This window comes from Penicillium malachiteum, assembly GCF_028827825.1.
Source record: "Penicillium malachiteum strain IBT 17515 chromosome Unknown utg000002l:1.0-8849297.0:1.0-8852440.0, whole genome shotgun sequence".
Taxonomy (NCBI): domain Eukaryota; kingdom Fungi; phylum Ascomycota; class Eurotiomycetes; order Eurotiales; family Aspergillaceae; genus Penicillium; species Penicillium malachiteum.
Window position 1 is genome coordinate 1,292,734 of NW_026643095.1, and position 20,267 is coordinate 1,313,000.

Sequence of the window (20,267 nt, forward strand, 5' to 3'; positions counted from 1 at the left end):
GTGATGGCTGTACAAAAATAATAGTGAAGAAGTTAAGAATGCGCAAGAATGAACCAGGAAGAAGAGAAGATCCATGGACACAGCGAAAGGCCTCAAATGCTTATCGCCGAGCCCTCTCATCTTCAATCTGACCCCGCAAATCTTCAAGAACTGTCTTCCGCTGCGCCAAATGAGTCTTCAACCCATCAACTTGATCCCCAACAGCCTTAACATCCTCCCTCGATCGCTCCAGATCCTGACCATCCTTCGAGCGACCCGTCCCCTCTCGAAGCTCCCTCAGCTCCCGCTCCTTGTACTCCAAAAGTTGCAGCGCCTCCTTCTTGATAAGAACCCAGTTGGGCCGTCCATCGTGTCTCGGTCCATCCCGTCGATTATCACTAGCCTGATTGGCAGCCTTCAACTTCTCCTCAACTTCTGCTAGCTCTCTTCGAAGTCGCACCTTCTCCCATTCCTCATCCTGAACTGTTTCACTGAAATCCGTGCCCTTGGGCTGGTACGAGCCTTTTCCGCCAACACCCAATCGGCTGAGATATGTGTCACCGAATTTAGCCTTGCGTCCTGACGTTGTCTCGGTATTTCCATCTGCGCCCCAACGCTGCGCAGGACGGGCGTTATTATCAATTTGGTAATCAATCTGGTTACTCTCGAATGAAGAACGGAGAGATGCCGGGATAGAGCGCGGGATACGGAATCCCTCGTGGCGGTAGTTTAGAATATGCAGGAAGGCGAGCGCAGCGTCTTTGTTGATGGCCTGACCGGCGGAGGGGTTCACAAGGTTCCAGGCGGAGCGGATATCGGTATCGGGGACGTCAAGCGAATCGTAAAGAGCGCTTAGAGAATCGACTAGAGTAGAATGTCAATGGTTGTCGTGTCAAGACCAGAAAATCGCTACCTCCAAACACATAGCAAAACTGATCGATAAGGTGCAGAACTTACAGGTAATTTGGCCGCGGGGGTTCCGGCTAGAATTGTAGATTTCCTCGTACTTGGACTTATCAGCTGGCTTCATGTACCAATCGAATCCATCCTTCAAGCCAAGCGAATCGTCCTCATCTTCTATGCGTTCGAATTGCTCTTGCCGACCGCTCAGTGCCCGTGTGGCGTGGACGAGATGTGATTTGGATTCGGGGACAAGCCAGTCAGGCAGCACGGGCGGGACCTCTTGAAGCTCCTGTGGGTACAATTTTAGTAAGAATTCTAGCCGATCCAGGAAGTGGTAGTACGTGCGCCATTGACAAGATCAAATACTAAGCGCATAGCGACACAGAACTCCTCAAAGTCGAGCTCGCCATCGCCGTCGACATCCGCAATGTCCCAGACCTTCTCGAGCTGATCATCGCGTAGGCGACTGTTGCGCAGCACTGAGGCAGCCTGGGAGCTGTTGAGATGGGGTTGGCCGTTCGCGAGGGAGGCGAAGATCTCCCAGTAGCGCTCAATCTCCCATTGTTCGATCTTTTTGGTAGACATGGTGTGAGTTGGTGGTTAAATGGAATGGGGGGGGAGTTTGGGGGTGGGTTGATTTAGAGTGGATCCCGCATTGTTGTCCGCCTTCAGGGGATCTGAGGTCATCGTGTTTACGCTTATTACTCTGACCACATACTATGACTGAATTTGGAACTACTAATATTTAATAGACACTATTCCCTATAGATGAATCAATTTCCTGATATGATTGGATCCCAATTTGTTTTTAAACATAACTGAATGATGGATGTAGGTTGAGATCACACAACACTATCATTCTACTGATACGAACTCCACTACCTAGGTAGTATTAAGCATAGATAGATTGATATTATGAATTTGAAGCTTCAATAAAACTTGAACTTGAACTTGATTTTGAACTTGAATGCATCATCGATTAACTTGAACTCTGAGTCTGAATCTCTCTTGGCGTCAGATGAACCTTTAAAGGACCCTTCTCCCACATGAGGAAATTTTTTTGATTCATCCAATCTTGGCTTTCCTCTGATATCTTCATATCAAAGTTGAAGACAATGAGCGCGAGAATCAGACGCATCTCACTGTATGCAAGACTATTGAACTGAGTTAGTCATGGAACTTCAAGTACCTAGGTATGTATCATCCACATGTTGACACGCTAGTGCATAAGAATAAGGGGGAATATGATCACATACTTTCTTCCCAAGCAGTTTCGTGGACCAGTATGAAAAGGTTGGAACACATCTCGACAATCGTTGACAAACTCTGGATCCCCCAGAAAGCGCTCTGGATGATATGCATTGGGATCTTTGAAATATTTCTCACGGCGATACAACGCCCATTGGTGGATGGAGACATTGGTCTTCATTATTGAGAAGACGTTAGCATGTATATGTAGACTTCCGCTATTGAAAAATTGACTTACATTCTCTGGTAGGTATTGGCCCAAGACCCGAGATCCACCCTTTGGACACACTCTAGGTAGGCCATTAGCAATTGGAGGATACATGCGCATGGCTTCATCAAGACAAGCCAGCATGTATGTAAGGGTGTTAACACTAATCAAGTTGATCTCTTCTTGACTCTGAAATGTCGAATGGACTTCATCTTTCAACTTTTGGTAAGCTTCAGGATGAGTTAGGAGCAGAAATGTCACTCCACTCAAGAGAGATGCTGTTGTCTCGGAGCCTCCAATGATTAAAATCTCGGCATTTGAAACGAGCTTCTCAACACCGAGGTTCTGATTTCGCGTTCAAGCATGTTAGAGAGAGCTAAAGATTAGGGGAATTGGGAACTCGACTAACCAGCTCATCTTTTTTCTTGAGCAATCCCTCAATAAGATCTGGTCGTTCTTCTGTAGCGGCAACTCGACGAAGCATTTTGGCTCTTGTAAGATCTTTATGCTTCTGGTGAGCCTCTTTCATTGATGCTGGAATCATTGCCAAAAGTGCAGTCTTCAGCCACGGAACAAACGATAAGGCCTGTAAGATCGAGCCCAAGTGGGCTCCCTGAAAGATACCGCTGATCCATTCATTGTAATTACAGCCTTCCAAGCATCCGAAAGGCTCACCAAATGCAAGATCTCCGATGATATCGAATGTAGTAAAGTTATACCAATCTGATATCACCATACTGCCATCTTTACAGCCTTCATGCAACTTTTGGAGCAGCAGGTCAACGTATTTCCTGATCATAGGCTCTTGAGCTCTCATACTCTTGTCGGAGAACCCATGTGCCATCTGCCGTCGTAATTTTCTATGCTCATCAGTGTCCCCATTGACAATGTGACAAGGTTCCTCGGTCGGCCGGTAGAACCAGTTAGCTTTGGCCATTTCGGGCTCTCCATTTTTATGGCCGAATATATCCTTCCATGCGTCTGGATGTGAAAATGCCAGCTCTTCTGGTGCAATACGCACGATATCTCCGTATCTTTCATGCAATTCTAACATGTCAAACGGGAGGGTACCGCGTATTGCGCGACGGAAGTATGGTATCCGCGAAATCGCATGAGATGTTGGGCCAGGGAATCGACTCAATGGATGGAAGTAGACATTGTAAATGATTTTGGTGACAATGTAGATGATTATCTGTTATGGTTAATTTTTTTTATCAACTTGAACTTGAATTGGCCTATATGGACATATGAACGACGTCGGGATTGACGACATACTGAAGAGATCGCAGCCCCAAAGGCGGATTTAATGTTGACCAACGCAGTCATCTCTTGCAATTTTTGATCAATTCTTGAAATGCCTAAGTGGAAATGAAGGAATTGTGTAATTGAAAGCCTCTATCATTTTGAGAGAGTTCAACTTTTCATATAGTCTTCAGGGCTTGCCGCGGGTTCCGTTTTGATATCGACGCCGAGGTTAGTTGTAGGCAGATATCCATGTGTGGGCGAATTAAGGGATGGGATTCATGGGAACACGTAATTAATTCGAAATTCTCTAATTTAAGACAATAGCCCGCTTTGGATGATCTTTCCAAAGTTCGATTGATGTCACAGACTTGAATAAGGTTAGTTCCAGGGTTGATAGGAATCAGCACTATTAGCATTATGGGGGTTCGCATTCAAGCCGAAGCCGAAGCCGAAGCCGAATACGAGATGCAGAAACCCCCCCTAATAAGGGCATTGCCCGCATAGGTGGAACCCCCAATTAAGGCTTAATTGTATAAATCCTTTTATTCTTGTTCAATAGATTTTTTTTATTCGCACGTGCGATAATTTGTTGAGAATAGGCATCCATAGTTTCAGAAAGGCCTTCTGGTGACTAGACTGACGATCTCGACTTCTAAAGTTCAACCAATATTGCCGACCAGTCGGAAAATCTTATACAGTTCGAGTTCCTAATTAATGCATCATATTTGTATCTTTCATGACTTCAATGTTTGTTTATTGTGACTGCCTAGATTCTATTCAAGTAATGTTATCCTATAAAGCTTCATCACAAAAGGCATTGCATTGAGAAGTTCATACTCTTATCACTTTCATTCAAGTTCTACACACTCTTGAACTTTCAATCAAACTTGAAGTATGACTTCTACCAGTTGTAGTTTGTACGATTATACCCCGAGTTTGCCTCTTGCTGTGGTTGCCGTGACTCTTTTCTCCGCACTTGGAGCTGTTCTGTGTTTTCGAATGACCCAAACGAAGACCTGGTCTAGCATATTTTTCGTTCTAGGAGCCATAGGTAAGCAATCATGATCCAGGTCACATCTATGTAGTGAAGGGCTGCTCCCGAGGTCCTATTTTTATGCAAGAAACTTGAATATCTAATATTCATACAGCACAACTTTCAGGCTATGTAGCCCGGATATTCTCCACACAAAATGTCTGCAACCGCGGAGCATACGGCGTTCAATCCGTTCTTTTATTACTAGGACCGACCTTGATCATGTTCTCCGTCAATATGACACAGACAAAGTTTGCTCGTGTTCTACATGCAGAGAAGCTTTGCTTCATTCCAATACATTGGCAGCCATGGCTGTACATGAGCATCAATATTATTTTGACCATCCTCCAACTTATTGGAGGTATCATGACAGTGGCATCCACTTCGATGACAACATTAGCGGCGGGTGGTAAAATGACAATCGCCATCTATGTTATCCAGACGGTCCTCTGGATGCTAGTCTTCTCCGATAATATTTGCATGACTATTCGCCTCCACAATCAGCCAACAGAATCCAGTAAGAAATCACTGGCGAACTGGAAATTATGGAATCAATTATTTGGTCTCTCGACAAGCATCATCGGACTTGGACGTAATGTGATGCGTCTCACGATGGCTGGTGGTGTTGCCTTTCTCATCGAATCTGAATGGCCATCTTATGTCTTTGATGGCTACCAAATGATAATTATCTTGACTGCTTGGGCGATCTGGTATTTACCAGAGAAGTGTGAGGCTATTCCAGAAGCAAGAGATTATAGAAGCCTTACTGCACTGGAAGATATAAGAAATACTAGTAGCTCGGTTTAAACCTTGGAACAGGAACTAGTTTTACGACAGTCACTTGAACATTAGCATGTTTTTATTGAGAATTTGGCGCCTTTTGAATCAATCGATCTACATCAAATTTACTCTTCGCTCTGGGCGTAAATTGCTTTTTCACTTCTACTAATTTGAAGCCCGTGGGCCCCACACATACATGTGCTAGCAGGCCCAACCCAATAGGATATCTCCAAGTCCGAATACGACTGGTTGTTCGCCTGGCTTATGCTTAATGAATTGTTAAATGACAGCTCGTATCCCTTCATTCTACCATGTCCAACCCGGCCTGAGACAATGTCGAAGTTTTATGCGTAGGATAAATAGTTTACAAAGTGCCCCTTCGCTCTTTTGGGGACCTCGGAATCAATCGCCATTGTCATTCCAAGGTTTACTCTTTTTGGTGAAAGCGTTCGCATCATGCCACCTGAGAGTGATTCACAAGACGTGGACTCTACGCCTCCTCAGGCTGTCTTCGACCAGGAAGATCAAGGAGAGTTGATGAATGAAAAGAAAGATGAAGGAGATGAGACCAATCTGGACGTGTTTTGGGACGAGCCCATTGAGCAAGACCCTTCAAATCCTATGAACTGGAGCTCAGCTCGCAAATGGACCATCGTCGCAACAGTTTCCTGGGTTACATTTTTGACGTGAGCCCTCTTCAAGCAGCTCTTCCAAGCACTTGAGCTCATCTTGGAATGATATCAACTAACAAATTTAGCCCACTCGCATCGTCTATGTTTGCGCCCGGTGTTACTCAGGTTATGACGGATTTTCATAGTGATTCGGTTCTCCTCGCTACCTTTGTCGTTTCGGTATATGTCCTCGGATTCGCTTTTGGGCCACTAATAGTAGCTCCATGGAGCGAGTATAGCGGTCGTGTCGTCGTCTATAATACATGCAACATGCTTTTCTTCGTCTTCAACATTGCCAGCGCGTTAGCTCCAAATATGGCTTCTCTGGTCGTCTTTCGATTCTTGGATGGAGTGGCGGGTGTCGCACCGACAACTATTGGGAGTGGGACCGTTGCAGACATTATTCCAACAAAGAGCCGAGGACGAGCTATGGCTCTTTGGTCCTTGGGGCCTCTTTTTGGACCTATCATTGGGCCGGTTGTTGGTGGGTATTTGGTCGAGGCCAGGAATTGGCGATGGGTTTTTTGGGTACTTTCTATTGTTGTGAGTACTTTTCAAAAATGGTGCTTGGGCAGGCTCATCTCATAATGATCTTTTTATAGGGCGGATTTTCGACGATTGCTTTCTTCTTAATAGTTCCCGAAACCCATGCCCCAACTCTACTCGAGCGAAAAGCAGCGCGCCTTCGGAAAGAGACTGGGAATATGGGATATAAGTCTCAGTTAGATGATGGCATTCCTACAAAACAGAGATTCCTACAAAGCTTTTTACGTCCGTCGAAAATGCTTCTATTCTCGCCAATTGTAGCATCCATGTGTATTTACATCGCTGTTCTTTATGGTCTGCTCTACATTCTGTTTACAACATTCACCGAAGTATTTGAGGGCCAGTACGGATTCTCATCTGGTGCGAGTGGCCTCTCTTTTCTAGGAAGTGGGGCCGGCATGCTGCTTGGGCTTCTATACGCTGCGACCCTCAGTGATCGCATGATAAGATTGAGAATCCAACGAAACGAGGAGCCTCAACCAGAGGATCGACTTCCTTGGTATTTTACCATACCTGGATCTCTCAGTGTCCCCGCAGGATTGTTCATATATGGATGGGGCACTGACAAACAGGTCCATTGGATTGTTCCTGAGATTGGAAATGCAGTGACAGGATTTGGAATGATCCTCACCTTGATGGGTATTCAGACTTATCTTGTCGATGCATTTACGCGGCATGCGGCAAGTGCTATCGCTGCTTGTACTGTCCTACGGAGCTTGGCTGGAGGTCTTCTCCCACTTTGCGGACTGAAGCTGTATGACAAACTAGGCTTGGGTTGGGGGAATACCCTGTTGGCGTTTCTTGCGCTAGGAGTATCCCCCATCCCCTTTTTATTCAACCTGTTTGGGGCGCAGTTAAGAGCTCGATCCAGGGCTCCAAGCTAGTAGGGCATATGAGGACCCTTGTTATTGGAATATACCGAAATTGTTCTCCTATTATGATTACAGACACCCTAATGATGACTTAGCTCAAGTGCTACCTAGGTATTTGTAGATTCAGGAGCCCAGTATATCTGCTCCTGCGGCCATCGTAGCCAGTCACGATATTTTTCCTCAATCACTGCGTACAATTGCGACATCATTCGACCACTGAGTCCTTCCATCCACCACATCCATTCAATTTTGTGCAGAGCAACGCAGAAATATCCAAAGATGATAAGAGCCATGGGTGCTTCTTGTACTAACAGTTGCAAGTATTCGTCCGACGCTTCGAGCAGCCAGGCAAAAATATCTGCTGTTTGAAGTCTTGGACCCTCGCCTGGCTTCATGACAACCCCCAGAGTTTTGCTGAGTGTATCCAAAGCCTCTTCATAGACATGACGCAATCGCGGGTCATGCGAAAAATCGCGATAAATCAGTTGCTTCAACTCCCAAGTGTACATCTGACCCTGTTCCATTGTATGACAATTCCGGGCAGCCGCTGACCGAGATCCATTCATGAACATTGGGCCTAATTTCCCCTTACTAAAATCATCGCTGCTGTAGTCGAGGACTGTTTTTGTTCCGCGGAAGAGAAGAACCCAATTCGCAAGACGGCCATGTTCAAAGAGGACAAGGAAATTATTATCTGATCCAGAGCTAGCACAGGCAAATATGCAAGTCAACGAAGAGAACAGAAAAAGTCCTACTCCATTATCTGTGGCCAAAGATGCGAGGTTCGGTGTAACGGAGCGGACGGCTATTTCATGATGCATATGCGCTTGCGCGGTACATCTCTCGCGTCTGGATGGATCAGAGGTAGCAAGATGCAGGGCACTCACTGCCAGCATGGCGTGCAACACAGCCGGCATGGTAAACCCCACTCGAGGGACTTCGTCGCGCCAGACGGCCTGGACAATCGGTGTCCGAGTTAGTGTAAAACATGTTGAGGTCATATAATGATGAAAAAGTTCCATATCAAAAACTGGAAGACTCGATATCATGGGTGCCTGTGAAGGCATGGAAGCGATGGTACTTGGACTAGCACTATCTGGTACGTCATCCGATCTGACTGGTGCGGAGACGCTGGCATGGCTTAAATGAACCTCCTCTGCCAGGCTAGTGAAGGAGCAGGGTACTCCATGTCGCGTGCAGTTTCCACAGGATGGTTTGTGTTCGTCACACTTAAAATCGAATTAGCTGTTCTGATTGCATGAGATCGGGCATGCATCTAAAACCCACCTTGACTTTTCTCCTTTTACAAGCTAAACAGCCTGCTCTCGATTTGCGATGTGAGCGACGACCGGCGGGAGCAGATGCCATGTTTTCGAGTTTAACATTCCAAACTAACTCATACTCCACTGACAGGCACTGCTAGCCTCAGAGATGCCCAGGTGGTGAAGTGATCATCACCATGATACCCCAGAATATTAGAAGTTTAGAACCCTTGGAAGGCCCCCGAAATATTATATAAGCATCAAGGACTGGCCAATAAACTATTAACATTTGCTTTTTTTTGTTTTTCTTGCTGCCTAAATTCAAAGATGTTGAAGAGAAGTGGATTTAATCTATGGGAATATTGATCATGCGTAAGACGAGCTATGGTACATTGAGTATTAGGATAACTTCCAAGGTTAGATGTGGGGTTTTCTATTTAGCTCCGAGGCTTTGCGCCTAGGAAGCCCCCAAATTATTGGTTCTGTTTCTCAAAATCCTTTTGTTTCTCCTTTGCTTCTTCCTTGACCTTTTCTTCTTCTTTCCGAGCTTGAAGTTGTTCGCTTACTTGAACGATAGCACGCTCTGCCTCCAATGCTAACTCCGGTGCCTGGAATATTGTTGCTAGCTTCTTGGCATCAGAGAACTTCAACAGAACTCGCTCATCACTCTGTTCCATATTGTCGACCATTTGCGCATGAGGGGTATCGATTGGGGTATCATCAATGACATATGACACGCGTTTAGCGTATAGTTGTTCGAGTTCAGATAGGGAAACCGGGTTGATGAGGTTCTTTCCGACAAGGAATTCCAAGTGTTGCGAACCCTTGAGTGCTATGGAGGAGTCTCTAGTTAGCATCGCAGATCAATTTTCCAACATTATATGAGTCGCAAACTTACCCCGATAATGACAGAAAAGGCGATACATTGCATAGAAGAAAGGGATATTTGGAATCCTGCAAAAAGGCGATTATCAGTGTTTGGTCTCAATATAGGCCAGGATTCAACTTCAATCACATACACTGGAATCAAACCAAATGGCGCAAGAAACGGTGCGATAATAACACATCGCCTCGCCATCTTCTGATGAAACTGCTGGCGTTCAGTGGCTATCGTCTGCAACACACTGGGTAGTTTATCCAAGTGAACGGCATTTCCTGGGTAAAGAACGTCGATTTTCTTTGTTCCATGCGCCTCATCAATTCGCTGTTGATTCTTGAGTGGTGGAATACTTCGAAGTCCCCATTCTTCAAACGGAATACGTTGTTGGACTCGATTTCCCCATGTGACTAAATGTTTCTGCCATCCCTTCTCAGCTTCTTCCCATTTCGCCCATTGTGCCGCTACTTTGGTTGTTGCCCGATCAAAGTAAGAAAGTTCTTTGGGAATGTCTTTTAACAATGGCCGAGAATATATTAACGCGCGGCGTGTCGAAATTGGGATTAGAAAGAGTCGCATAGCAGCGGGAGGAACAAAGGCCGTTTGCGTGTGGTTCGAGTCTCGAGTCTCGAGAACAAGGGAGGCAGAACTGGAATCCTGGGGGGTTATCGCAAAAGAAGTGTAAGATAACAATAGATCAAATTTATAAAATCTTGAAAATTTTCAGATAATGATAAGCTTGCCCAGTGGAAGGTGTTGAATCCTGCACATGGAAGAAGAAAAAAGCACAGGGGGAAGGGACGTCATTCCGCGCGAACTCTTCTAATCGGCCTTCCGAGCCTTGGCCCTGATCAACAATCTTCCTTGCCAACTTCAGTTCCTGTTTCAAGATTTCCCCCCACTCTCGATTGAATTGCTTTTCTGCTCATAAGCATAATCTGGGTGAGCTCTTCTCAATTTGCCATCCAAGGTAATGCACTCCTCGAGGTGATCGTCTCCCGCCGACTCCGAATCTTGTCATTGAGATCATTGAGCTGCCCGCCATGGACGCGCGTAGCTCTACAGCTGAGGCACCGAGCCGTATCCTCGAGGAGAAATCGTCAGAAATATTGCCTGTTTTGAATGGCTCGTCAACAAGGAATCCAACACACCTTACTATAGACACAAACACAAGTGCTTTGCGTAGCAGTACCTCGAATACCCCAGCTACAGCAACCCGCACCCCCAATATACATACAGCTGAGACTGCTCAATCCCAACATTTTACGCTGCGTACTCTTCCCGGTATGATTATTGAAATGAGACTCATTCGATCAAGCTTCTTGTTTCACTAATAAAAAATTTTTCTTGATAAATAGCCTGGATCCGGTCGGTCGAGGAGCTACCTCAAGATGAAGACGAAGAAGCTGCTGTAACGGACCAGTTGCTTCCCTCCCAACCCCATGGCGCCCATGTTGCCCAGCATAATCATGCTCCTCACGATAATTCCGAGTCAAACTACTTTCAAAATGGCCGCATTGAAAACGGTCTATCGCCCACCGGTCAGCGGGAATCCCGGTGGAGGACGTTTTCTCGCACAATCCAGTATCCCCGCGAAGACGAGGGAGAACTCAAAGAAGTGTCTGCAGACTGGATGAACGAAAATATGGGAAACTACTCAGGGCCATGGCGAGGTAATGATCTAGAAGGGGACAGCCCGGAGTATCCTTTGCACAACACCACGACTAGGCGGGAAATCTGGTTCAAACGATTCCACAATCAGCTTCTCAGAAGCCCGATTGCGCCCCTCATTCTGCGACTTACAGTCTGGTTCTTCTCCCTTGCTGCGTTGGCTTTGGGTGGGTCAATCCAACATTTTTCAGATCGGGCCCACTCGCGACAGGGTCCCTCGGCTCTCATGGCGATTATCGTTGATGCGGTAGCTTTAATATACCTTGTCTATATTACATTTGACGAGTATACAGCAAAACCCTTGGGCCTGCGGTCGCCCTCAGCAAAAGCACGACTTATATTGCTTGATCTATTTTTCATCGTTTTCGACTCTGCCAACCTTAGTTTGGCATTTGATTCCTTGTCCGAGGTTACAGGAGCTTGCACTGATGCAGAGGTGAACCAGACAATTGATCCTCGGAATGAAAAAATATGCGTGCGGCAAAAAGCCCTTGCATCTGTCTTACTGGTGGCCTTACTTGCTTGGCTAATGACATTTGCAATTAGCGTTCTGAGGTAACATTGATCAACTAAACGTGGTGTATTTGCAGCTTACTAACATTGCTATAGACTTGTTGAGAGAGTGCGCCATTGAATTCCTCAATAAGAGCGCACCATTTCTTCTGTTTTAATTTCGGTCCATCTGAGTCGAGCGAAGACCGTCAACGCTAGATCGGTTTACACGTAGAGAGCAGGGCCATCGTCTCCGAACAGTGGATCCCGGTGGAACCATGTCAGATCTCAAATGGCTTGAACCTTCTTCTCCTCTCCAGCATTTCCATAGCACATATCTCACTGCTTATTATGCGGATACCAGCCAACAATTTGCAATGGTTCCTCGCCCTCATCATCCAACAGTTGATGTCCAACCCCGGCTGGTATGATGATCAAATCCCCACGCTGTACGGTTGGTTCGAAGCGTTGAGGGTTTTCTTCACCGCCAAAACACAACATTGCCCGCCCAGTCACTACAACAAGGACCTCATGGGTGGTAGAATGGAAATGAGTCTGGCTGTACATAGTATATATCCAATGGGGCTCAACTTCACCTACAGCCTGGAGACGGTGCTGAAGGTCCGCGGGTGTGGCGTCAAACGCACCATGGTAAATCATCAGCGGTTTACATTGGAGTGATGTGTTAGGGATGCGGTTCCATGATGGAATCTGGCGGTATGTAACCTGGAATTTGGTGAGCGGGTTGAAGGTCATGGTTTATTTGATGTGATCACAGTTTCACTTTCAAGTTTTCCATGATCGACAATTCCCAAGATCTGGTGACGTCATTTTGAAGTTTAGTTGGGTATCTCAATGTCTCCATGCAGTCTATGCGCCCAACGATCTTTTGAGGTCCTGGGTTTCACCTTTGGAGGTAGAATTGGGCATCTTAGGCTTGAATCATGCACAATTGGGAGCTTAGTTCCCACGCGTGCGCCAGCCACTTGGAAGAGTTTCCCTGCACATACTAGCACAACCATCTTTGTTTGTAGGAATTCGCTCTCATTATAATATTAAGTAATTTATTCCATCTTTTATAATCGCCTTTATCAAGAAGTCCTTCCACTGCTTTGTCAGAACTTGAAACACTGGCATTCATACTCAGTACAAATATCCAATCTAACCGCATGTTGCTATAAGAACTGCTCTCACCGCCTTTATAAATCCACACCGCCTAGGCTTGTACCGCCTTAGTCCCCACGTTATATCACGGATCACTCTTCTCAGCCTCAACACTGGCGATACCCTCAAACTCATATCCCTCTTTTCTGTTCTCTTGTTCCTGATATTCAGGTGGCTTTTTTCCCTTCTCTTGACCATCCCATAGCTCCAAAGACTGATCCTCTTTGCCAACCACACAAAAGCCCTCCTCTCGCACCTCACTGCGTCACTGCTCCATCGTGGCGCTAAGTGAATTCCGAGAAGTGGCAGTCATGTACGCGTCTAACTTGACTCCTTGGCAGAAATAATATTCATTTTCAAGCTCTCTTATTGACTGACAATCCTTATGATCCAGTCAACCCATATTTTTCTTATCCCGGGCCTAATCTTGGCCCCTTGACACCATGCCACCAGCGATCCCCCAAACACCTCACAAGGACGACCTGGAAGAAACGTGAGTAATGATCAATATCTCATCAATAGTTGCATCGAGTCTAAATACTGAGTATGGTGCAGTTGGTCGTTCTTGGAGAGTGGTATCAACAGCGTGATGCACAAGCTGGAGGATGGCGTGGATATGAAACATGTGAGCAAAGACTAAAATACATTCAAACTCCATATTTCAGTTGGAACGTTTGACTAATGTGTGCCACCTCTTATAGTACATGGCTCTTTACACGTTTGTTTTCACCGCCGGGCCCTGCTAATCCCCACCAACCCCGCTGACTCGTTCATTAGGGCCGTCCACAACTTTTGCACATCACAGAAAGCCGTCGTTAGTAACCAAGGCCTACAAGCCCACCGTGGAGGTTCGTCCGCGATCACGCATTCCCATCTCCAAAATGCCCAATCCCAGGAAAAAGAAAACAAATCGCTAATGCTCGGTCCCCTAACCACAGCGCACTTGCTGGGCGAGGAACTCTACAAATTACTGGGCGAATACCTTTCCCGTCACCTGGAGGAAGTTCACCAAAAGTCAACTGCGCATACAGAGGAAGCTCTTCTCGGATTCTATATTCGCGAATGGACTCGCTATACGACTGCCGCCAAGTACATCAACCATCTCTTTAGTTACCTCAACCGACACTGGGTCAAGCGCGAGATCGATGAAGGAAAGAAGAATGTGTATGATGTCTACACACTTCACCTGGTTAAGTGGAAAGATGACTTCTTTGAGCATGTGCACTCTAAGGTAATGGATTCGGTGCTGAGTTTGATTGAGAAGCAGCGAAACGGCGAAACCATCGAACAGTCCCAGATCAAGAGCATTGTCGACTCATTCGTTTCCTTGGGACTAGATGAGAATGACAGCAAAAAGTCCACCCTCGAGGTCTACCGACACTACTTCCAACAGCCGTTTATCGATGCTACCAGGAAGTACTATGAGAATGAGTCACGTCAATTCGTTGCAGAAAATAGTGTTGTGGAATACATGAAGAAGGCGGAGGCTCGTCTAGATGAGGAGAAGGCCCGTGTTGGTCTGTATCTTCACTCTGATGTCACCAAAAGCCTTACAGAGACTTGCCTGGACGTCCTCGTTACTGCTCATTCTAACCTTCTACGCGACGAATTTCAAGTCTTGCTTAATAATGAACGTCAGGAAGATCTTGCTCGCATGTACGGACTCCTGTCGCGCATCAAGGAAGGATTGGACCCATTGCGCGGTATCTTTGAGAAGCACGTCAAAAAGGCTGGTTTGGCTGCGGTCGAAAAGGTCAATTCAGAGGGCGAAAATTTCGAGCCCAAGCTTTATGTGGACGCCTTGCTCCAGGTCCACTCTCGCTATCAAAGCCTTGTCGAAGATGCATTCAACGGCGAGTCTGAATTTGTTCGATCGCTGGATAATGCTTGCCGCGAATTTGTCAACCGCAATTGCATTGCCCAGTCGAACAATACAAAGTCGCCCGAATTGCTGGCAAAATACACCGATTCGTTACTGAAGAAGGGATCCAAGGCTGCTGAGGAGTCGGAGCTCGAGGAGATGCTTGTCCAGATCATGACCGTTTTCAAGTACATCGAAGATAAGGATGTCTTCCAGAAGTTCTATTCCAAGGCTCTCGCAAAGCGTCTGGTACATGTCAGTTCTGTATCCGACGACGCAGAGACAAGCATGATCAGCAAGCTCAAGGAAGCATGTGGTTTCGAGTACACCAACAAGTTGCAGCGCATGTTCCAAGACATTCAGATTTCCAAGGATCTCAATGCCAGCTACAAAGATTGGCAAGATAAGGTTCTGGATGACGATGATCGCAAGAGAATGGCAGATGCGCACTTTCACATTTTGGGAACCGGTTTCTGGCCCCTCAACCCCCCCCTACGACTGCCTTTTCTGCGCCTCCCGAGATTCTTAAGACTGCTGAACGCTTCCAGAAGTTCTACTTTGACAAGCATAATGGCCGTAAGCTGACATGGCTGTGGCAGCTATGCAAGGGTGAAATGAAGGCAAACTACATCAAAGGTGCCAAGGTTCCTTACACATTCCAAGTTTCCACTTTCCAAATGGCCATTCTCCTGCTCTTCAACGAGGCTGAGACCATGTCCTACTCCGATATTGAAAAGGCCACCAACCTTACTCCCGAAGTTCTCGACCCCAATCTCGCTATTCTCCTGAAGGCCAAGGTGCTACTGGCAAGCCCCGAGGGTGGCAAGCCCGATCCCTCAATGTCCTTCACCCTTAACTACAACTTCAAAAGCAAGAAAGTCAAGGTCAACCTTAATATTCAGATCAAGTCTGAGCAAAAGGTAGAGACCGATGACACCCACAAGACCATTGAGGAGGATCGCAAGCTGTTGCTACAGGTATGTTTTAACACCCTTTTTCCCTCCATTTTTCATGTCGCCCAATCTAATCAATCCACCAGTCTGCTATCGTCCGTATCATGAAGTCTCGCAAGAAGATGCGGCACGTCCAGCTCGTTCAAGAAGTCATTAATCAAGTCAAGTCGCGCTTCCCGCCTCACGTCACTGATATCAAAAGGAATATCGAGGCTCTCATGGAGAAGGATTACATTGAACGTCTGGAAGGAGAAGAGATTGCTTACATCGCTTAATTCTCACTGCCCAGAATCTTCGCATCGCCTATCACCCCTCCATCAATCTCACCATCACATTTACACTTGCTTCTTCATTTTTTTTCTTTTTTTTCCCCTTAATCCATGAATCCGTTGCTAATCGCTACCTTAATACTCCATGGCGTGTTTGGTTCATCCATTCACCCATGATGAGTTTTGAGATGTCAGATTGATTGAGGGGGTGGATGGGCATGCGGTTTTGCTGAAATGCGAGGGGAGCACTGGAGCACAAGATCGACGCATTCAAGGTTGTCTTCTCTATTTTATCTTTTATTTTATGGTCCGGTCCATCTTTCATCATAGCGTCGAGACGACAGATCAATGATAACCCTGATTTAGTTTACGAGTAGTATTGCCATGAAGTTCATGGATCAAGTGCCAAGTAAACTAAGCTATTGGATTTTCGTGCAAATTCAATTGTCAAGTAGTTATCTACTAGTTAGAAAAAACCTGGATCCAAATTCAATGCAATTCAAATGCGATTATCTCTATTTTATTCTAACATGCACTCGTGATCATCCGAGATTCCAACATGAACTCAGTACAACTGGTTCCCGAGGGGTATAATCCAAAGATTAAGAAAACAAAGGAACAGAACAAGAGGGCAAAAACAATGGAATGTAAACGCAAGTAGATTGAAACTGGGGTTCAGATGAATGGGTATGCCGCTAGAATATAATGCCAACTGGAATTGGGAAAGGGAACAAAACCGAACCACAAAATATGTGAAAAGAGACATGAAGTGTTTAACTCGACTACCAGACTGAAGAGAGATTAAAACTTGGTATCTTGAACAGGTAGAGCAGTCGTCGAATCATCCGGTGTATCGGGTGAATGGAGTTCTGTCTTCTCGGTGTTTAATTGCACTCCATCATTGGAGGTGAGAGTGACAGCAGTAAACCCATCTTCATCAGCACCGGGTTTTTCGTTCTCATTATTAGAGAATATCACTTCTGATTCTACCTGCGCGGGTACAGACTCATAGGCTGGGGAGCCATGAGACAGTGGTGATTTCGGATACTGAATATCGGACCCTTCAGAGCCGTCGTCACGCTTAAACTCGCCGCTTTCCCGACGCAGGAGCATATTACTCCATCGCTTTCTGCGACTAAGGCTGCGACTCAGTCCATCAGGGTTGTCTTCGCTGCGGCGCTGCTGCATAGAGCGACGACGACCACGGTCGGACTCGACAGCTTCGCTTACTACAGGCAGGACAGGAGAAGATGGAGTTCCGGAGTTGGTGGAGTTGGGATTCGGAGATTGACTGCGTTTTTCTTGCCACTCTTTGCGCTTCTCGCTAGCCCATGAGCCCCATGAGCTGAAGTAGGCGGTGGCCTTCTGTCCTGCGACGTTGACAGAAGCCTGCGCTTGAGTGACGTCGATTGACGGTCTTTGTCGAGAGGCGAACCAACCTCCCGATGTCTCAGAGGGGGATTGTGGTGCAGCTGGTGGCGGGCAGACAGAGGAATCGATCGACGTACGCTGGGATTGAGTTGCAGCTTTCTCCTCATTACGCTTTCTTTGAGCTTCTCGCATTGACTCGATATCTGACCAGAAGCTGTTGAATGCTGCGCTGACTTTCTTTTGGCCGGTTGCCAATTGACGGCCAATGGCTTCTCGGCTCTCGCGTACTCGTTCATCCAGGTGAAGATCGGCTACTTGCTGGGACAGGCGACGCTGAATATCATCCATGGTCAGTCCACCAGCACTCGGATGCCGGGGCTCGGTGATCGAGAATAACAGGGCGTCGGAGGTGAGTCGCGAGAATAAGGCGTAGTTAGAGGATTTTTGCCAATGTGTCAGAAATTCAATATTGAAATCGATGGCAGGATCGCCCTCAATGTTGAAGTTTTGGGATTGTCCTCTGTTTCGATTTGGGGAGCCGCCCGATGTTTGAGAGGTGATTTGCTCATGATATTTCATGCTGGATAGAAGGGCGAGGAGATATTCTTCAAATTGAAGTCTGATGAACTCTTCGGAGCCCATGAAGCCAAGTGTCTTTGGGCGTGATGGATGCGCCTCATCCCAAGTCTCATTAACGATTTGAGTGAGAACGTCTATCCAACGTCTGTCAGCCACGGAGAGGGCTAGTGCTCTTTGGAGTGTTGGGTTTGAAATGCTGATACTATCTTCATCAAGCTATTATGGATAACCCATTGTTAGAAGTTTGGCGATTAATGTGGTGGGGAAATTATGCAGGCTCACGTTTATTAAAATATCGCTATACCGATCCTTTTGCTGCAAGAGCAAAGAATTCGTGGATCCCACGACATATGACTTTGTGCCATCATCGGCCAGCAAGTCTAATTGCTGTAAAGGCGTATATGGACCGAACATGCTTCCCTATGAGAGTAATCAGAATAACTAGGTTTGTAAATGTCAGGGCAAGGACTAATTCTACCTTGCCAAAGATTTGTAGAGGTAAACCCATATAGGCCAGTACTAATATCATCAGCGCGAAGTCCTTCAATCATGAGATATTCTCAAACTTACGAGATCCTCTGTCACTCGTCTTAAGAGATGTCGGCTTCTCAACGTTTTGCGCGTAGTTGTCGAAGGCCGGGTCTGCACAGTCTTGCAAATGATTGATTAAGCCAGGTATTAAGGAGATAAGTGAAAATTGAATCATGCAGAGTCGCTCGCAACGAGTGCCGAAGAAAAGCATCTGTTGAGGTAAGTCAATGACTCAGTGGCTAGGAAGTTTAATCATAATTGATTTTCTCACCTTCGGTTGCAATAGTAAACCTTTGAATAGCACCAGTGTTTGATATTTGAACTCGTGGATCATCTCTCGCAGGGAAAGGCCTTCCATTGGGTAAGCACATGTCTGAGTAGATCGTGTGAAAGACATACCCAGGTTCTGATCTTTCGATGCATCATTCAGTAAACTGATCACCAGTCCTTCTCGAAATTTCTGTTATGCAATTGAGTCTCTGTCCGTCAATTAAAAGCTGTATATGGAGTCAAACCTTCAAAATATCAATATCTGAAAAGTCCCTATCCATTTGAAAAGGTATCAGTAAGCTATTGGCTCTCACTCGAAATCCTCCACCTAACGACGGGTATAAGTTTTTCTGCATAGGAAAGTTGTACATACCGTTGCGCAAACCATGCCGAGGTCACTACCGAGAGCTTCTCGCGCAATTGTCCAACTCTTTGCGGGCTGTCCGTTACTACCACCACCGCTTTCTGTACGGTCGAGCGCGTAACGTCAGGAGGTCGATAAGTGAGGAGCTTTGCGTCAAGCTGGCGAGAACAGGAAATGCCGAAAAGAGAAGTCGCCGGCGATTCGGATGTTTCTTTGCGACGCAATGTGAAATATGAGAATTCTTCAGTCGATCTAAACCCGAGTCGGTCAGCGCATCGGTTGCGGTTGAATTGCGGGGCTGTCGAGATAGGGGAGGGAGTCGAGTCCCAAGTAGAGCAGGTTTATGGGTATTGGCACTTGTGGGAGTGCTTTTCAATGGGGTTCATACAGATGCGCGCCATCAGAAAGTGCCATAAAAGGTAGTAGAGACCAGTCATTGTCAATAGCCGGGTTTGTCCCCTCATCGCCGATGCAGTGTTCGATTTCCGGGCCTCTGTCGTTCGCATAATACCAGATTTCGATTAGTCCGGTTCTTCAAAATATACTCTATTGTAGATCAAAGTATTGCCTCTGGACAGCGCATACTACTCACCGTGCATGGTGGAAATCAATGACCAGCACAATAGGGTCTTGTTTATGCGGGAGGGCCATCAGGGAGGTCATGCGGGGGTCGAGGCCCTGCAGGATTTGGAGACAACAAATGCAAGGGTCGAAGGTTTTCTCTAGCAGAGACTCGAGGTGCTGCGATCCACAGCGCAAATAGGAAACTTGCTTGGAGTTGTTCTCACTAACAGGGGAATTGGAGGTTCGATACGGTTTATCGCTCACGTGTTGATTGTCGGCGGTGTGCGCGGATCAATACTATAGTTGGCCAAATGACTTCATCTCATTTCCAAGGTTGTCGAGGACTCAACATTCTCAAAAAATATGATAATTAACTAATTGTCGACTCTTTTCATGGTGCTTTACTCCAAACTTGGATTTCTGATGACTTTGATGGAACATCCAGTTCACAAAACGCTCAATTCATCCTATTTCGCCTCCTAAGCACCAACCCGATCTTGACGACGCCGAAGGAGCTATGGACAATGGCTTCCAAAACAAAAAGTGAAAATGAA

General features: G+C 46.3%; 10 protein-coding genes across 10 annotated transcripts; 4 read left to right on the top strand and 6 right to left on the bottom strand.

Annotated features, from left to right (window-relative positions):
• Positions 1 to 100: 100 nt before the first annotated feature.
• Positions 101 to 1,467, bottom strand: end3 (cytoskeletal adaptor protein SagA; the record flags this gene model as incomplete). The annotated part of the gene is made up of 3 exons (XM_057086972.1): positions 101 to 843; positions 937 to 1,197; positions 1,224 to 1,467. 3 exons carry the CDS (start codon positions 1,465 to 1,467, stop codon positions 101 to 103), a joined length of 1,248 nt encoding a protein of 415 aa, XP_056946801.1.
• Positions 1,468 to 1,861: 394 nt separating this feature from the next.
• On the bottom strand, positions 1,862 to 3,664 carry N7483_003536 (cytochrome P450; the record flags this gene model as incomplete). Its single annotated transcript, XM_057086973.1, has 5 exons — positions 1,862 to 2,036; positions 2,139 to 2,305; positions 2,369 to 2,683; positions 2,748 to 3,530; positions 3,614 to 3,664. The coding sequence occupies 5 exons, from the start codon at positions 3,662 to 3,664 to the stop codon at positions 1,862 to 1,864; spliced, it is 1,491 nt and encodes a 496-aa protein (XP_056946802.1).
• Positions 3,665 to 4,498: 834 nt separating this feature from the next.
• Positions 4,499 to 5,423, top strand: N7483_003537 (uncharacterized protein; the record flags this gene model as incomplete). Its single annotated transcript, XM_057086974.1, has 2 exons — positions 4,499 to 4,634; positions 4,732 to 5,423. 2 exons carry the CDS (start codon positions 4,499 to 4,501, stop codon positions 5,421 to 5,423), a joined length of 828 nt encoding a protein of 275 aa, XP_056946803.1.
• Positions 5,424 to 5,852: 429 nt separating this feature from the next.
• N7483_003538 (MFS transporter) lies at positions 5,853 to 7,497 on the top strand (the record flags this gene model as incomplete). Its single annotated transcript, XM_057086975.1, has 3 exons — positions 5,853 to 6,082; positions 6,154 to 6,610; positions 6,670 to 7,497. 3 exons carry the CDS (start codon positions 5,853 to 5,855, stop codon positions 7,495 to 7,497), a joined length of 1,515 nt encoding a protein of 504 aa, XP_056946804.1.
• A 95-nt stretch (positions 7,498 to 7,592) lies between these two features.
• On the bottom strand, positions 7,593 to 8,853 carry N7483_003539 (Zn(II)2Cys6 transcription factor domain-containing protein; the record flags this gene model as incomplete). The annotated part of the gene is made up of 2 exons (XM_057086976.1): positions 7,593 to 8,714; positions 8,773 to 8,853. 2 exons carry the CDS (start codon positions 8,851 to 8,853, stop codon positions 7,593 to 7,595), a joined length of 1,203 nt encoding a protein of 400 aa, XP_056946805.1.
• Positions 8,854 to 9,220: 367 nt separating this feature from the next.
• On the bottom strand, positions 9,221 to 10,203 carry N7483_003540 (mitochondrial K+-H+ exchange-related family protein; the record flags this gene model as incomplete). The annotated part of the gene is made up of 3 exons (XM_057086977.1): positions 9,221 to 9,579; positions 9,646 to 9,701; positions 9,767 to 10,203. 3 exons carry the CDS (start codon positions 10,201 to 10,203, stop codon positions 9,221 to 9,223), a joined length of 852 nt encoding a protein of 283 aa, XP_056946806.1.
• A 464-nt stretch (positions 10,204 to 10,667) lies between these two features.
• On the top strand, positions 10,668 to 11,929 carry N7483_003541 (phospholipase D regulator; the record flags this gene model as incomplete). The annotated part of the gene is made up of 3 exons (XM_057086978.1): positions 10,668 to 10,908; positions 10,983 to 11,850; positions 11,905 to 11,929. The coding sequence occupies 3 exons, from the start codon at positions 10,668 to 10,670 to the stop codon at positions 11,927 to 11,929; spliced, it is 1,134 nt and encodes a 377-aa protein (XP_056946807.1).
• Positions 11,930 to 12,126: 197 nt separating this feature from the next.
• Positions 12,127 to 12,543, bottom strand: N7483_003542 (cupin domain-containing protein; the record flags this gene model as incomplete). Its single annotated transcript, XM_057086979.1, has 1 exon — positions 12,127 to 12,543. The coding sequence occupies one exon, from the start codon at positions 12,541 to 12,543 to the stop codon at positions 12,127 to 12,129; it is 417 nt and encodes a 138-aa protein (XP_056946808.1).
• Positions 12,544 to 13,394: 851 nt separating this feature from the next.
• Positions 13,395 to 16,040, top strand: culA (cullin culA; the record flags this gene model as incomplete). Its single annotated transcript, XM_057086980.1, has 6 exons — positions 13,395 to 13,444; positions 13,507 to 13,576; positions 13,653 to 13,669; positions 13,729 to 15,220; positions 15,361 to 15,789; positions 15,852 to 16,040. 6 exons carry the CDS (start codon positions 13,395 to 13,397, stop codon positions 16,038 to 16,040), a joined length of 2,247 nt encoding a protein of 748 aa, XP_056946809.1.
• Positions 16,041 to 16,835: 795 nt separating this feature from the next.
• On the bottom strand, positions 16,836 to 19,812 carry N7483_003544 (uncharacterized protein; the record flags this gene model as incomplete). The annotated part of the gene is made up of 9 exons (XM_057086981.1): positions 16,836 to 18,200; positions 18,267 to 18,404; positions 18,463 to 18,503; positions 18,555 to 18,726; positions 18,787 to 18,975; positions 19,031 to 19,058; positions 19,159 to 19,401; positions 19,538 to 19,642; positions 19,742 to 19,812. 9 exons carry the CDS (start codon positions 19,810 to 19,812, stop codon positions 16,836 to 16,838), a joined length of 2,352 nt encoding a protein of 783 aa, XP_056946810.1.
• Between the last annotated feature and the right edge of the window lie 455 nt (positions 19,813 to 20,267).